At 38.3% G+C, this 16,643-nt stretch overlaps 1 protein-coding gene across 1 annotated transcript in view; it reads left to right on the forward strand.

The window, feature by feature from the left end:
- Positions 1–16,643, forward strand: part of LOC137601298 (CUB and sushi domain-containing protein 3-like) — a 237,255-nt gene that overhangs the window by 142,405 nt on the left and 78,207 nt on the right. The window contains exons 38-43 of the mRNA XM_068323436.1: positions 9,087–9,205; positions 10,722–10,791; positions 13,679–13,795; positions 14,083–14,292; positions 14,869–15,057; positions 15,976–16,153. Coding sequence (XP_068179537.1) covers positions 9,087–9,205; positions 10,722–10,791; positions 13,679–13,795; positions 14,083–14,292; positions 14,869–15,057; positions 15,976–16,153 — 883 coding nt within the window. The remainder of the gene's footprint in view (positions 1–9,086; positions 9,206–10,721; positions 10,792–13,678; positions 13,796–14,082; positions 14,293–14,868; positions 15,058–15,975; positions 16,154–16,643) is intronic.

A 16,643-nucleotide genomic window follows, 5' to 3' on the forward strand; every position in this document is an offset into this window, starting at 1 on the left:
AGATAGACTCCCCATGACCCGCCACAGCAGATGAAGCGGTGGAAGATGAATGAATGAATGAATGAATGAATGAATGAATGGTCCAATACTGAGAACAGAAAGTAGGAAGGGCAAGGTTTGTGGGAACTGTACCCCGTGTGATGGAAAATGGATGTTTAATATGTACTCTTTCCTGAATGTTTGCCATTATTAGGTAGTGACAGTTGAAGACAGACAGAAAATGGGATGGGGGGGGGGGTGACATTCAGCAAAGGGCAGGGGCTAGAACTGAACCTTAGCTACTGCTGTAAGCACTCAGCCTAGGGACATTGTGCACACTCCACTGGGTGAATTAGAGGTTTATTCTGCGAGTTTTCAATGTAGAAAAGGATCTGGTGGGAGATAAAAACAAATTCTGGTAGTTAAATGAGATAGCTGTATCAAATGGAGGGTTAAACAGTCCAGAGAATATTGGACTTCAGCCTATCTGTTTTGCCAACAAGAGAAGAGACATTTTCACAGTTATTGGATAAGGCACTAATAACAGAATTTGAATGATTTGCAGTCTAGCTTTCACCGCTAAAAAAGAAACATTGCATTGTGTTTATTACTATTCAATCGAGAAAAAGAGCCAGCTCACAAATCAATGACATTCTGTTACAGTTTAAACAATTCCAGCTATATATGGAAGAGGCAGAATATTTGTCCATCTAAATTGGACCTTCTTATATTCCCATCCATGTTGTCGGATGTAATCATTGATCCACGGGGTTTATTTAATTACTGAGACAATTCTGCAAGTGCAAGGAGCAGAAATGTCAAGGTCTGATGAAAATAAAGCCAGTGGGTTATATTTTAAAAAAAGAAGATGGAAAACACACGCGCAAGCACGCTCATGAAAGATGCAGGGAGGGATAATATATTCCTATTATTGTTGAAGGTAGCTGGGTGCGTCATATATGACACATTTATAATTAGAAATGGCTCAATGTCCATCCATGCATCCATCCTTCTATTCATCTATCAAGACTTTTCCCTGTCACCTGGTTAAGTGGGTTGCTTTAAACCTTCCTCTACCCCACAATGCTTTTTAGATTTTCTTGGAGGAGGGGATATGTGATCACGCCAGTGTCCAGTATCCCATGGTTTCAAATATGCCCTGAACACCCAAAGGGAAGCACACAGGAGCCTTCCTAGCCAGATGTCTGAAATACATCCACCGAAAATTCCACTTTCAGCTGAATGTATGTTTCTTTTTTTACACTGGTGGGTGCTGTGTATTCTGGCTCGGCTTACCCCAGGCTGTGAGGAGGAACAAAAAGGCATCCACAACAAAAAGTATGGGTGGCTGAAAAAATAGCAAATATACTATAAAATGGGGGAGTATAAAATATGTTGTTTTGCAATCAAGGTGTTCTTTTCATTATTATTTTATTATTTATTATTATTCTGTGTTTTTGATCATATACATGGAGACAAGGAGACATGGTTCAAAGGGTTCCCACATCAAGTTGCTCAATATTAGTCTGTATTAAATGTAGATATCGTTTTTGCTTTTCTCTACTTCATCCCTTGAGTTCTTTCATCTTGCTGTTATTTTGTCCTTCCATAAAACAGGTTGAGAACACTCACTTAAAGTTGAACTGAAGTTTATGAAAAGGAAGAGAATGGATTAAATAAAAAAATCTTGGAAGAAGATTAATTATTGACCCTTCAACTCCATGCAGTTAGCACAAAGGCGGGGTCAACCATCTCCTAAGGTCTTATAAGACTTGAATTTGTATGTTCTATTAATATATTTTTGTTATTCAGTTCATTAAAATGTTTAATTTCCTCTGCTCCCTACAGACAAGTAGTTTGAAGATAATTAACATGTGTACAGTGGCTTAACTTTTTGTCAAGTTGTTTTGATACCCAAACAAATATTTTAATCATGTCTCAAACTTATGTATGAATCACATATCTGATTGAAATCAGCCTTTGAAGCATTTATAAAATCTTTGTCTCTTAATGGTACCCATGCTGAACAGTAATAGAGATGATTGAGATGGAGAAATAAACTGAGTATAAAACAAGTCTTTGTATCATCATCAATGATCAATCTTGTCACTCAGTTCTACTCCCACTTCTAGGAATGAGAGAGTGACTTGTGACATCACTGTTTTTTTGCTGTACTGAGTCTAGGGGTGCAAGGCTTTGGCCTATGACAAACTAAGGTGCTTCCTCAAGGCAACTAATGTATTTGGTCAAAGCTGGCGGAGTTATTAGCATGCATTCTTGGCTCGTGCATTCACAGGTGTGCCCACACATCTTTTAAGGGGGGGGGGGCTTCTCCACGATGGTTCCCTCAACACGAGGATGATACATTCCATGAAGAATTAAGCATGAGTAACCTGTAGGCAGTGAGGCTGACTTGAGATTTACTGGGCTTATAAATCATGGGCTGACTGTGCTTTGAGATGCCTGAAACGGTGAGGTGAAACAACACACCTCATACATTATTCCATAACACAGACTATGACTCACCTAAAAGCTTGTGTGATATAGTGAATGTTCCTCTCAACTATCTAACTATCCAGTGATAGTTAGATTGTTGAGGAAGCTTGTCCTGTACATCTATTTTTAGAAGTCACATGATATTGTAGGAGGAGAGGTGCCCTGGAATAGATGTGACTGAAGAGGAAACAGTTTTTTAAAAAATGGTTTTGTTTTGTTTTTAAGAGCATAAGAATTCATTTATCTTCCCAACCATTACCCAAATCCGTGTCATGGGTTGATGCTGTAGTCTTTCCCAGCTGTTTACAAGCAAGAGGCTGGATACACCCTAGCACAGTCGCCAGCTCATCACAGGACCAACCAGAAAGACAGACACCCACTCACTGTCACACTCATACCTATGGCCATTCTCAAGTAGCACACACACATAAATAAAAGTATGCTACTAACATCATTCCCGGTTGCATTTACCAGAGTTTGTTTCACTTCACATATGTATTTTGCAAGGTGAGTAAAGAGATCATGACAGGAAATGAAAAAGTAAGATGGCAAATGACACAAAAAGTAGATGAAAGAAAGAGATGAAATGAAGGTGTGTAGAAGGGGCAAGTGAAATAAATAAATACAATGAGATAAAATTGCATGTTGAAGAAAATGATGAAGGCAGAATAACATAGACGAATCTGCTGCTGAAAGCTTTTATATTTTATTATGTTTAAATCTTTTACCGTTATTGCAGTACCACTATCACTTAATTTATAAAAGAAGCAGCATTTTATATCTATTTAATATTATGCCATTTATTATATGTGACATCTATACTCCTCTCCACATTAATTTGATAACATTAAACATTTAGTTTGCTAAAGGTACAAAGCTATTCTCAAGTTTTAAAAAGACACCTTTGTGTTTAAATGCACTTTAATACAGGAACTCTTCAACATTAATAATAATTGATGAAGGACACTGAGAAATTTGTTGGATTGTTGCACACATTTGTAAAGCTTGAAAACAGAGTTTAGCAACAATCACAGTCATAATGACTTTGTAATATTGTGGTATACATTACCTCAGGATGCTGTCATTGGAAGACAAGTGAATGAAATAAATATACATATTTATTTGTAACACCAGATACTATGCAGTTATTAGCCTACAAGAAAATGTGTGAATTAAGAGTGTATATTACCTGTGTAGCAAAAAGATGAATGCTCCTACTAAGTCCAGACACCGGTGGTGGTGGTGGCTGATGACCCGCTGAGACCTGATAAGGCTCACATTCTGTTAGGACTTGGAAGAGATGGGGACGTGACGTACATTCATGAATGACCTAAGATACAGAGATTGATATTTAAATCAGATAGCAATGACATGAAATTAAGATTTTACCATGTGTGCTCAGAAATAAAATTTTTGACCAAACTTTAACTGAAGCTTCACTATACAAACAATTGAATGAGCATGTGTTGTGTGTGTGTGTGTGTGTGTGTGTGTGTGTGTGTGTGTGTGTGTGTGTGTGTGTGTGTGTGTGTGTGTGTGTGTGTGTGTGTGTGTGTGTGTGTGTGTGTGTGTGTGTGTGTGTGTGTGTGTGTGTGTGTGTGTGTGAGGCCTTATGTATTCCCTTTTCTTTTTCTCATGTAACTTTGACCGTTGTAGATTCTTTTATAAAAAGATCTGTCTTTTCTGTAATATCTTTTACTGGGATGAAAACAAACTGAAGGTCTCACTGACCACTGCTATCTCTCAAAATAGAGAGTGAATACACCAACATATGAATTTTTTTTTCTTTTAGAGCATCGTTTGATGCTGTAATGTCCTGAATATCAGTGTTAACACTTTATACAAGTATAAGTGCGAGTTTGAGAGAAGAAAGCAATGGATTCTGTAGTAGGAATTATGTGTCTTCAAATTAAATGTAGTGTATGTGAATGAGAAACCACACTTCAACTAATGACTGTATCTCTAGTAATTATTCGAAGCCCTGAGAGAGACATTTATCATCTAGTAAGTGGTGACCAAAGTGGCCTACTAATACATCGCTCACTAAATTAAAATTACCACCCACAAGCACATTGCCTGCTGTTTTTTTTTTACTGTGTTAGCAAAATATTTAATGAGGACAGAAGGCTGGCCTGTGCCAGATTTGGTACATATAGGGCCAGGACTGTTTTATTATGCTGCAGCTCTCTTGAAACTTAACCCACTATCCCTCCTATGATCCTGTGATCCCATTGAAAGCTAAGCAATTGTGCTTAGGTTGAAGGATATTTTCCCAACACAGAGTAAATCAAGATTCTTTTATTTCTTGTAAGATTATACTGTCAATTTTCACACATTTCAAATGGGATATAACTTCATCAATACTTAAATATAGCAATACTTAGTATGTTAAAATTGAATACTTCATGGCTCTTTGAATTTCATTAGAAAAATATTAGTTACATATATAAATATAAACAACAGAATCCTGCCTATAGTTTGACCAGAACGTGAAGGTCTTTGCTTTTTATCCCCAATCAAAGTGTTTGATGTGATGTGACTTTTTCTCAAGTTTTTAAACATCTTAGGACTTTTACATGTAAGTAAAAGTTTTTACTGTGGACCGTGAATACTAGCATTTGTTTTAGAGGTAATTTGGCTTTTTGCTGTAAATTCTGTCAGCAGTTTTATGTTTACAGACCACTGCCATGGGAAGCTAAAATGAAAGGAAAGGTGTACTAAACTGTGGAGACACCAGCAATGTTGTTTGGTCTAGAGACAGTGTCACTGAAGAAAAGACAGGAGACAGAGCTGGAGGTAGCAGAGATGAAGATGCTGAGCTTCTCTTTGGGAGTGACCAGGATGGATAGGATCAGGAATGAGTACAGTATTTTCCCCACTATAAGGCGCACTGGACTATAAGGTACACCCTCAATAATTTGTTTGTTTTATAATTTATTTCATATATAAAGCGCACCAGATTATAAGGCGCACACAATAAAAAAAAATTTAAAAAAATTATTTGACAAACTGCAGCGGCTGTATCTGTCCACTAGATAGAGCCACGCTGTTCAGGCAGTCATAATTGCATTCATGACTTCCTGACTACCTTTGAATGGTCCCTATTGTATGTCAATAAGCCATTCTGAGCCTCATCAAGGAAACTTGATCACTTGAGCACTTTGCCATCTTAGAAAGAAGTCAACACGCATATTAAAAAACCTGACATTAAAAACTGGTTAAATTCATTACCAGTGCAGAGTGAACAGGGTGGATTATTTCCTGATCTGAAGTTCGAAGCAGATATTTAAGCTCCAACGTTCGTCTACCTTTATTAATTAAATATAGTTTTGATCGATCGGTAGTCCAGTCGGAGGTGAGGTGCAGCTATTTGCTGCTGTGTGTCCTAAACAATTTTTTTAAACTAGTTTAGCAAATATAGTTTTTAAACTGACTTTAACATCGGTGTCTCACCGCCGTGAATCTCACAGCACGTCGTTGCAGACAGAATACACAAGCCTGAATGCGCCCCAGAGCTATCAACTACATTTGTAAATCAATTACAGACACCTTTGTCTAGCAGTGACTCTGCTCTTGAAATTTCAGAAAAGGCTGGAAGTTCAGCTTTGAGGGTCTTTCATTCACCTTTATGCCAGTTTCTCCTTGTGTTTCCACAGACTAATAAAATGGACCGTCACTAGATTCCAGATGACAGCACAATGGCATTTTTAAGACCAATTAAGTTTATAGTGGGTTATTTCCGACACCAAATATTTAGGAAATACTGAGATCAGTCAGTCAGTCAAACTTAATTAATAGAATTGTTGAAAGTTCCTTATGTTTTGCTATATAATCACCAGTGCTCCTACAGTCTGCTCTACCGTCTGAGAGCAGCTCATATGAGCCGGGACTTCGGTGACGCCCCTTGACTACCGTTGTTGTGGGGCGTAGGCCCGAGTGCCTTGTGAGGGGGCTCCTCTGGTGGCGGAGTGCGGCAGGACTGGCGGCCAGACTGCAGGCTTTTTTTCAGCGATCATGTTTTTAACCAGTATTAAAATGAATATCAATCCATATATAAGATGCACCAGATTATAAGGCCTACTACGGGTTTATGAGAAAATTTTAGGCTTTTAGGTGTTCTTTATAGTGCAGAAAATACGGTACATCAGAGCACATGTTAGAGGTTTTGGAGATAAAGTCAGAGTCCAGACTGAGATGGTTTGGACATGTCCAGAGGAGAGATAGTGAATATATCGGTAGAAGGATGCTGAGTTTTGAACTGCCAGGCAGGAGGCCTGGAGGAAGACCAAAGAGGAGGTTTATGGATGTAGTGAAAGAGGACATGAAGGTAGTTGGTGTGAGAGAAGAGGATGCAGAAGGTGGGGTTAGATGGAGGCAACTGATTTGCTGTGGCAACCTCTGAAGGGAAAGCCACAAGGAGAAGAAGAAGACACTTAAGAATATTCATGTTCTGAGTTCATAAAAAAAGTATTCAGTAAGTAGTTCTACTTTTGTCATCAAAAATATTGATTTGAATCTCAATTTTGAGACTTTTCTGCAAACAGATTTAAAATAAACAATAAATATAGCAACTACTGATCAATCCATATCAATATCAGTCTTAAAATAATGAAGCGTTTTAAGACCCACCCATTTCTGGTCATACCACACCCACCTCCGGTTTAGGTCCCGCCCATTCCGAGTACAGATATGGATACAGATAATTTAGATGGTTGAACATACTATACAGATACAGATGGTGGTGTACTCGCTCATCCCTACTAAAAATCATTTCAAAATTTCAGATTTTTTAAGCCGTCATACAGCACGAAGATGTACCGTTGTATAACATCTCTGTTTTAGGTTCTATTGCTTGTACCATTGTTTCCAGCTCTGCGTGGGTTACTGTGTCACCCCTCTCAGACATCTTTAACTAGATACCAAGAGGAGTAACCATTCCCACCAATCAGTTTTCTAAAGAGTCAATTGCATGTTGTTTTGAGTCCATTTAATTCTGTTTACCTCTTTGAAACTGCATTTCTGTAGGAGTGCATATTTTGTTTGTTTTGTGTTTTTTGAGTGGTGTGGGTGTGCGTCTTTGACTTAATGCAGGAAGAATACTTTTTTGTTTCTATTATTCTCACCTTATGATATCTTGCTAAATATGCAAATATATTGTACGTTATTGCAACATCCCATTTTCTTTCTATCATATTTCAAATTATTGCTTCAATAGAACAGCAGTCAATCTATAAATTTTATGTATTCACTTTTAACAGGTGACATTTGTTCAATTCAAAAACATCAAAAATAATCAATTTTGTTTTAAAAGTTGTTTTAAATCAGCAACAGTATAATGGGTGACTGTAATGATGGAAACTTTTGGATGTGTCAGCCTTGTCTGTCAGCTTAGAATTTATACGTATATTGTATTTATTTTATCATCTCTATGATGAATTAGTGTGAAACTTAAAAGTAGTTCTTAGCTGACTTTCACCTTTTGTTCTTTGCATCCATTTTGACTAAATATGTACTGTACTCCAAAAAAATTATACTCATGACATAAAGTAGTTATATATTTATTTGTCAGAGGATATCATGGTTCCTGCTTGGGTCTGCAGTGATCCTAATTTTGGAAGCCTATCATATTCATGGCTAAATAGTGCTTCTGTTGTGCCAGTGTTGCTTCAAGTCGGTCAGGAGTTGAATCCCAACTTAATGGCACATCCTGTGGTGACTTCTCCTCTTCAGTATGAGAGGCTTACAGAAGTTTCTCTTCTGCTGTGTTTGCAGTACTGTGTTTGAAATAAAGGCTAAAGCACAAACAAAGTCACAGGGAGTGACTGTGATTACGTTCTGTATGATGTGTGCTACACAAGGTGCATTAGGCTTGAACGGTCATCTCCTTGCCACAGCAAATGCAAATGCTTTCCAAGATCATACTTCAGACTTCTGCTTCAGTGGAAAGACAGCTCATTGTGTGAACAGAAATTAGGTTTTATCGAAACCTCCACCCAGAGGCTTTTCAAAATACAACCTCCCATTCACCACACTGAGGCATGTCACCTCAGTAATTCTGTTATCTGCATTTGATACACCCCAGTGAATATCAGTGCAGCAATTATGGGAAGAAATTGGGGTCAGACTTGGTGATTTAATAGGGTTAGGGTTAGGTTATTTGTGGTAAACCAAAATGAACATTAAGTTTTCCAGATTAATTGTGGTGAAAGTTAGTACATTAATGTCAACTGCCTTATTTTCAAATCATTGTGTTACAATAAAGCTCTATACCTCTGACATGCAATACTTTAGGAATTGGCTTCATTTTCATAGTAATTGGTTCGAATCATGTTATGCGATCTTCTGGTAAAATATGTTTGCTATATGTCCCAGTTTTTTAATGAAGAACAAAATTCTTGATTTTTATACCTGCAACTGCCAGCATTTACAGTAATCATTCTCCTTTGGCATTTTATTATTCCATGTGATTGTTTCCTATAAATTAAGATTAATGGATTATGGATAAATAATGTAATTGATTTAAATTGAACAGTTCAAGTCTTTCATCCTGACACTTATTGTGCAGAAGAATGATCGCTGTCCACACTTGTGTGTTGTGACTCTGTCCTAAGCAATAGGTTTGGATTCGTGCCCAGAACCTCTGCCTCCCAGTAACGGACAAAAGGTGGGCAGCCGTTACACAGTGGGTGATATGGTGTCCTTCCAGTGCGATCAAGGCTACTCTTTACAGGTATGTGAAAGTGTGCAGTGCTGCCAAACAGCTGTCGAACCCTCTAATGATTTCATATATGTTATTGTTCGTTGTTTGTGTTAAAATGTTTCAGGGAATACTCTATACTCTTAGGCATTTAGTGTATGTGTGAGCAGAGAAGAAGCTGCACGAAAGAAAAGCAGGAATAGAAAAGCTCGGGGAACCAACCAAGTGTTTATGCTTTTGTATTTATCAAATGAATATTTTAAAGGTTGTGTACACTGTTTTTTCCAAGTGTTGTAGTGAAGCAGCTTTACTTTCTTCCAGTGCTTCATAGGTATATACTGTAGTCATGAGCCCTTCAACGCCACAGGCGATGAGCTGTGGTAACAATGGCCTCACTCATCCCACACTGTTGTTTCTTCCTGTCTTGTCCACTCACTTTTTTGTAAACTCTCTCTGGACCAACCAGTAATTCCTTACACATATCTTAAGGCTGTCTGAGCATCAGAAACAGACCAGAAGCCATCAGAGAAGCAAGATCACAAGTAGACAGAGACTTCTGGTGTTTGTAGTGCAGCTCAGCACATAGGCTCAGGCTGTTATTAGGTGTCTTTTTTAAGGTATGGGCCTATATGAGTGTGCAGCATGCGCTGCGTGGATAATTTATATGCATTAGTGGTATATAGCACAGCTCATGAGTGAAGCCCATGGTTTGACAGGCATGTGATACAGTACATGCTAGAAAATATAATGTAATAAAATCATATACTGAAATGACCACGTTGGCCAGTCTTATTTTTAGAACTACTTTTCTACATTTCAAAGCATAACTACAATGAAAGAGAGAACAATTGTAAGCTGTTTTACTCAGTGCTGTACTTGCCTTTACTTTCACCTCCAATAAGAAAAAATATTTTGGTTTTGACTTCCAGCTTTTTCAGTAGGGTAACTAGAAATCAACCAAATCATTTTCGTAGGAGTATTAGATCAGTGGATTGCTTTCCTTCAATCATTTGATCATGCAGTGCTGACATTAATTGTTGTCAAGATGAGCAGAGTTAGGTCCTAAATGCAGGAAACCAGTACAGAAATCACCAGTACCAAACGATAAATTGGATTATAAAGCCCCAGAGATAGTGTTGGAGGCATTGAGTGAGGGCAGTGGTGACCATGACTGTATGACAAAAGGTACTTTAATAGAAATAAATAATAACTAAAATGCAATACTTTGAATAGATCTATGGTAATTGTGTCTTTTCTGATACTCACACACTGTCATTCTATGTTGCCAACTAATGAGAAATGAGCAACTAGAGGTCCTCCTCTACTCTTGATAGCTCAAATACTTACCATGCTTTGAGAAGAGGATTTGTAGAAATCAAAAAATCTGAAATCTAATTGCAGCAATCCATAGGGCAGAGACAAAAACAAGCAAAAAACATCTGTTGTACTGCCAACACCTGTCAGTTTGTTTTGTGGATGTTGATTTTTATTTTATTACACAGTATTTTGGAAGTGATGAAAATTTTATATTGTGTGTTTTCCTGAACAGGGTAATGCATATATTACCTGCATGCCTGGTCCCGTCAGAAGGTGGAATTACCCTGTGCCTCTGTGTTTAGGTAATGTATTGCTTCATAGTCTGTCATTGGCAGCATGTAGGATTTCAATGAGGTCATATTTCAGAGAAATAAACCATATATGTTACATCCAGCACAGTGACACAGCCACACTATTCACTCAAACCTAGAAAGTCTTGATTCCTGTTTCCCAGCTAAGCCTCCTTCTTCTCCTTTCGGCTTTTCCCTTCAGGGGTCGCCACACAAATCAATTGCCTGCATCCTCTTCTCTCACACCAACTACCATCATGTCCTCTTTCACTACATTCATAAACCTCCTCTTTGGTCTTCCTCCAGGCCTCCTGCCTGGCAGTTCAACAACATCGCTGGTCTCACCACAGTTTTGTACACCTATCCTTTCATTCTAGCTGAAACTCTTCTATCACACATCACACCTGACACTTTTCTCCACCCATTCCGTCCTGCCTGAACACACTTCTTCACCTCTTTTCCACACTCTCCATTGCTCTGGACTGTTGACCCTGAGTACTTAAAATCCTCCACCTTCTTGATCTCTTCTCCCTGTAACCTCACTCTTCCACTTGGGTCTCTCTCATTCACACACATGTCTTACTGCGGCTCTCCTTTCCAGGACAAACCTCCACCTCTGTAGTTTCTCCTCCACCTGTTCCCTGCTCTCACTACAGATCACAATGTCATCTGCAAACATCATAGTCCATGGAGATTCCTGTCTAACCTCGTCTGTCAGCCTGTCCATCACAACAAACCTCACCACTGTCTTACAGTACTCATACATGTCCTGCACCGATCTAACATACTTCTCTATCACTCCAGACTTCCTCATACAATACCACAGTTCCTCTCTGGGCACCCTGTCATAAGCTTTCAACAGATCTACAAAAACAAAATGCAGCTCCAGTTTCCTCCAAACTGTGTTGGTTAGACATTTAATATTTCAAAATCTGCCACCCACCAACAATTCAGTAGCAGAACATTGGCCTCTCAAACATCGGTGCTTTTCACTAGTGTTTCATCCCCTGCATCAAATTCAGCACTTGGAGATAAGGTTTATTTTTTATGATCTGTGATGCCAAATTCTCAAGAATGTCATACTTCATTCTTGAACTAGGGCTGAAGAGAGTACAGTTACTTTCCCACTGTTCCACATTCATGTTTTGAGATTCTGAGCAAGTGCAAGTTCTGTCCTCTGGGAACTCATTGAGAACATTCTTAAAACTTTTACTGTTTTGATTGTGTGATTTACTCAATACTGTTAGATCAGGTAAAATCAAGTGGATTTTGTGACTTTAAGTCTTCAGTTCAATTTACACCTTCGAAAGTCGACTGGGTTTTAAAAAGCTAATGCTTATATGTTAATGAAACCATTGCATTTATTTCACTCAAAAAAAAAATGTATATTGAATATATATACTGTAGATAGGATTTGCTATTGTGTTAGGGAAATAAATAATTTAATTGTAAAATCCTTTCTGGTGAATGATAGGTGGATATGGAGGGCTTGGAAGATGAAGATAATGAATTTTCTGATCTCCCCCTTTGTTGAAAATCAATAAGACCTACCTCCATCTATCTCAGTGTATCTCTTGATTTCTGATACCTCTGAGGAGAGGTCTAGTCTTCAACTAGACACTTCCTATTAAATGTTTTGCCTCAATGATAGGTTCTAGGTTCTAGTGATTACTAAGGAGCTGCTGCATTTACTCTTTAAACCCCAACTTTTCCTTTGTCCCCAATTACACATGTATATGTTCTAACATTCTACAAACATACATTTCAGCACGTAAATACACCCACTGCAGTCTTCATATAAACGTTCTTACAGATCCCACAGTTCGCTGCAGACATTAATCCCAGCTTCACTATTTATGAGTCTGTTCTTGGATATGTGCATTCAGTCATTAGCTCAAGTCCTTGCTCATTTATAATGCATAGGCTTGCTTCAAGACCTCAGGAACTTTATTCATTTTGTTGCTGTTAAACTCATATCAAAGTGATCGCATGACCTTAAACAAATAGCATGCATCTTCCCAAGTGCATCAATTCTTCTATTCGATTTCATTTCATGCATAAACAAGTCAAGTAGGTTTCCCCCATAAGCAGCACTATTACACCAGGGACGGTTTGGTTTCCTTCTAGCCTTGGTGCAAAGTCTCCAAAGAAATGGTGATTCCTTCCATTTGCCACGCAAATAGGCCTATTGGGACAGAAATATAAAAAGGGAAGGGATTTAAGTACAGGTTTACATTGACGCCTCTGGTGGCTTTGCTTGCATTACACTTGGGTGTTAATGTAAGAATAGGATGTGTGCCACAGTAGAGAAGGATGAGTGTAACCTTGACAGCAAGCTGAAATATTCTTTAACATGCAGTCACAAAGGAGACTCGTGGAGCATTTCAGGGGAAGGATAATCACAGAAAGTAGTGGTACTGTATTGAATATCGACTCGTTTATTTTAATTTAAAGCAGCAGCAAACAACAAATAAGTGTGGATGTGTCATCTTTTCAGAGATGCCCTTATACAGCATTATCCACACAGTCAAGTATAGATGTACGTGCAGACATGCTCAAACATATAAGCACTGCACCCCTCCCCCACATCAGTCCTAAGCTCATGAAGCCCACTCATATCACTTCAATTTCTCTCTCGCCCACAAACCTGTTCTTCTTTCACAGTCTACCAGCACACAAGCATATAAAACACACCTAAGAGTACAAACATGGCAAACCCATAAAGAGCTGTGCTAGTTTTCCTCGTTTCAATATCCAATTATTCCTGTCCTGAATCACACACAGTACTTTGGTGGCTCTCCATTTTCACCCTATAGTTGGTAATTTATTTGTTCTACCATTGATCCTTATGGTGAAAAAGTGCGATATTATTTTTTTCTTCTTGCTTCATCCCCACCAGCTCAGTGCGGTGGCTCTATGACAGTCTTCAGTGGTGTCATTCTTAGCCCCGGCTTCCCAGGGAATTACCAGAGTAGCCTGGACTGCAGCTGGAGGGTTCAACTCCCGATTGGCTTTGGTATTTCTCTCCTTCTCTTTTTCTTATCCTTCAAACCTGACATAATTTTCTTCTTAGTTCTGCAGCTGTGCTGCCCTTTCCATCTAAGTATATGCATTTTTCTCCTGTGCTTTCTTAATTTCCCATGTAATAAAAAAAATATTTTTATGAATTCTTTTAACTTTTTCAGTAATTTCCAATAAGTGTGCAGGTTCACTTTAGCTGTTTACATAAAGTGACCTGCACATACAGTAGATTCAAATGGATCTGTTTTCTCTTACATTCACCCTTGTTTTTACACTCTTTAGGGATCCATCTACAGTTTCTGAACTTCTCCACTGAGCCGGTACATGACTACCTGGAGGTGCGCAGTGGGAGTTTGGAGACAGGAACCGTGATTGATCGGTTCAGTGGCCCCGTGGTGCCAAACTCTCTTTTCAGCACCACCCATGAGACCACTCTCTTCTTCCACAGTGACTACTCCCAGAACAAGCCTGGTTTCTATATTGTCTTTCAGGGTGAGGAGCGAAGATCAATCCTCAGAGGGAAGTTAAAATGCAAAGTCATTGAAGCAGTGGCTGAACAAGTTGATATTGCATGTTTTTCTAATAAAATGCACAAATGACCATCTACCACATATGGTAGACAGACCCAAGTAGAGAGTAGTTAGACACAAAACTGCATTTTCACTTTTCAATTACAAAAGATTAATAAATAAACAGCAATCAATGCTGACCTTCAATGAGATGTTCAAAAGTGCTTATTCTTGAAAAATAACTGATGGCAGATATTACTTTTACGTGCAGAAGCTGATGTTGAAAAATGTTATATGACTAATAATGTGACAACACACAGCCTTCTATATTCAAAAGGTTCAATAATACCGAAGACAAAAATGAGCAGGCTGTTCAGTTGACCAAGGCTTAGAGAGGAATGTTGTTGGAAGATTGTTTCTGTCAGTAACAGAATAGGCCAAGCACTGGTTCATAGAGTTGATCATAGATTATATCATATTTGATTGGTAAGGTTTGTTGCAGTTTGCAGTTTTGTTTCTCATAAACTTAATCTAGAGTGACTGGGTTTTATTTCTGTAGCATATGAGTTGCAGAGGTGCCCTGACCCACGGCCGTTTCGTAATGGTATTGTGATCGGTCTGGACTACAGCGTGGGAATGACCATTTCCTTTGAATGCCTTCTGGGTTACACCTTGCTTGGAGAGCCATCCCTTACATGTCTGCATGGAGTCAGCAGAAACTGGAATCACCCAATACCTCGGTGCGAAGGTAACTATCCTTTAAAATCACAACAGGAGTTTTACTAGCAGTGTTTTTCATTTGCTGAGAGACTGGAAAAAACATGAACAACTTTCTATTGGTGTACCAAGACAGTGCTCAGTATCAACAAACTGTTACCAGTCGGAAGAAACCTTTTCATTCTTTGTTCTTTTCCCCAAACAGAAAATATTTAAATAATTTTGTCCTACATTCCACTTTCTTATAAGCTGACTAGTAAGTAAAGACAGGGATTCTTTTCCATCACCGACACTTCCAAAAAATAGTCTTTTAAGTTATTTTAAATAGAATAATATAGGTTCTTCAGTCTGCTTTTAGTCCCGTCCTTTCTTCACGCACATTAAAACATTGGACTCAGTTTTACTGCCAATGCAGCACTACGTTACTGAACTATAAACTGGTGCAGCCTGTTATAATGATATATGGAGCATTTGCAAGCCTTTATTACAAAGCTGATTACGCCTGTCTCTATTGTAAATTTCAAGGGGACTCATCAGATGTTGTTCAGGTATAATAAATTATGGATTTCCTGTCTTCAGTTAAGTGAAGCAGTAACATATGTTTCAAAATCACAGCACAGTCTGAGGCAGTGGTATCTAGTTTTACTTTGAAAATGCCCTTTTATCATTATCAGGTTTTCTGTCTTTTGATGCCTAGTAGTGTCTTAATCATTCACTGTCAAGTTTGTAGCTAGTAATCATCCCCTGCAGTTTTATCTAACCGGTGAACCTCCTTCTCCCCTTGAGTCACAGTGGTAAACCAATAACAAGCCGTGATGGTTTCTTTTATCAACACTTGGCGGCAAAACCATCTTACAACCAAATTTTATGACTTGAAGTAAAAAAAAAAAAAAAAAAGACTGGCTTTTTATTTTTATCCAGCCTCTCTGACTTCCTTCCCTCCCTCCAGCTCTCTGTGGTGGGAATATAACATCCATGAATGGCACAATTTATTCTCCTGGACACCCAGCCGAGTATCCACACTTCCAGGACTGCATGTGGACTGTCAGAGTCCCTCCTGGGTATGGCATCTACATCAATTTCTCTGTCATCAATACGGAGCCAATCTACGACTACATCACTGTGTGGTGAGTTCCTTTTTCTGACTTAGTGTGATATTATCACACAAACACTGCATTAGAAATGTATTAGCAATTGTGAGGAAATAACTTTTTATATTATATGTAATGCAGATATTTTTATATGTTTCTGATTTTCATATTACATTTTCATCATTGATAGTTGATGTTTTTGTATGCAAAAATATATATGTACAGTGAAAATATTATATCTGTACAGTGGAAGATGTATAGTACACATAGTTTCTTTTTCATTTCCTTTTTTTTATCTACTATTGACTGTTTTTGCTTTGCACTGAAGAATTTTCTCATTCCATCCACAGCTGTACAAATTGCACACATATTTTGACAATAATACAAAGCAGTGAGCCACAAAATATAATCTTGTTAAAGTCTCTACCAAGTGTGTACCGTATTCCATGCATTGCTAAGAGTGCTGCTTCCAAATATTTGACAACAGAAGTTTTAGTCTTTCACTTCAGAAGAAACTGGGTTATTA

This window comes from Antennarius striatus, chromosome 9 (genome assembly GCF_040054535.1).
Source record: "Antennarius striatus isolate MH-2024 chromosome 9, ASM4005453v1, whole genome shotgun sequence".
Taxonomy (NCBI): Eukaryota; Metazoa; Chordata; class Actinopteri; order Lophiiformes; family Antennariidae; genus Antennarius; species Antennarius striatus.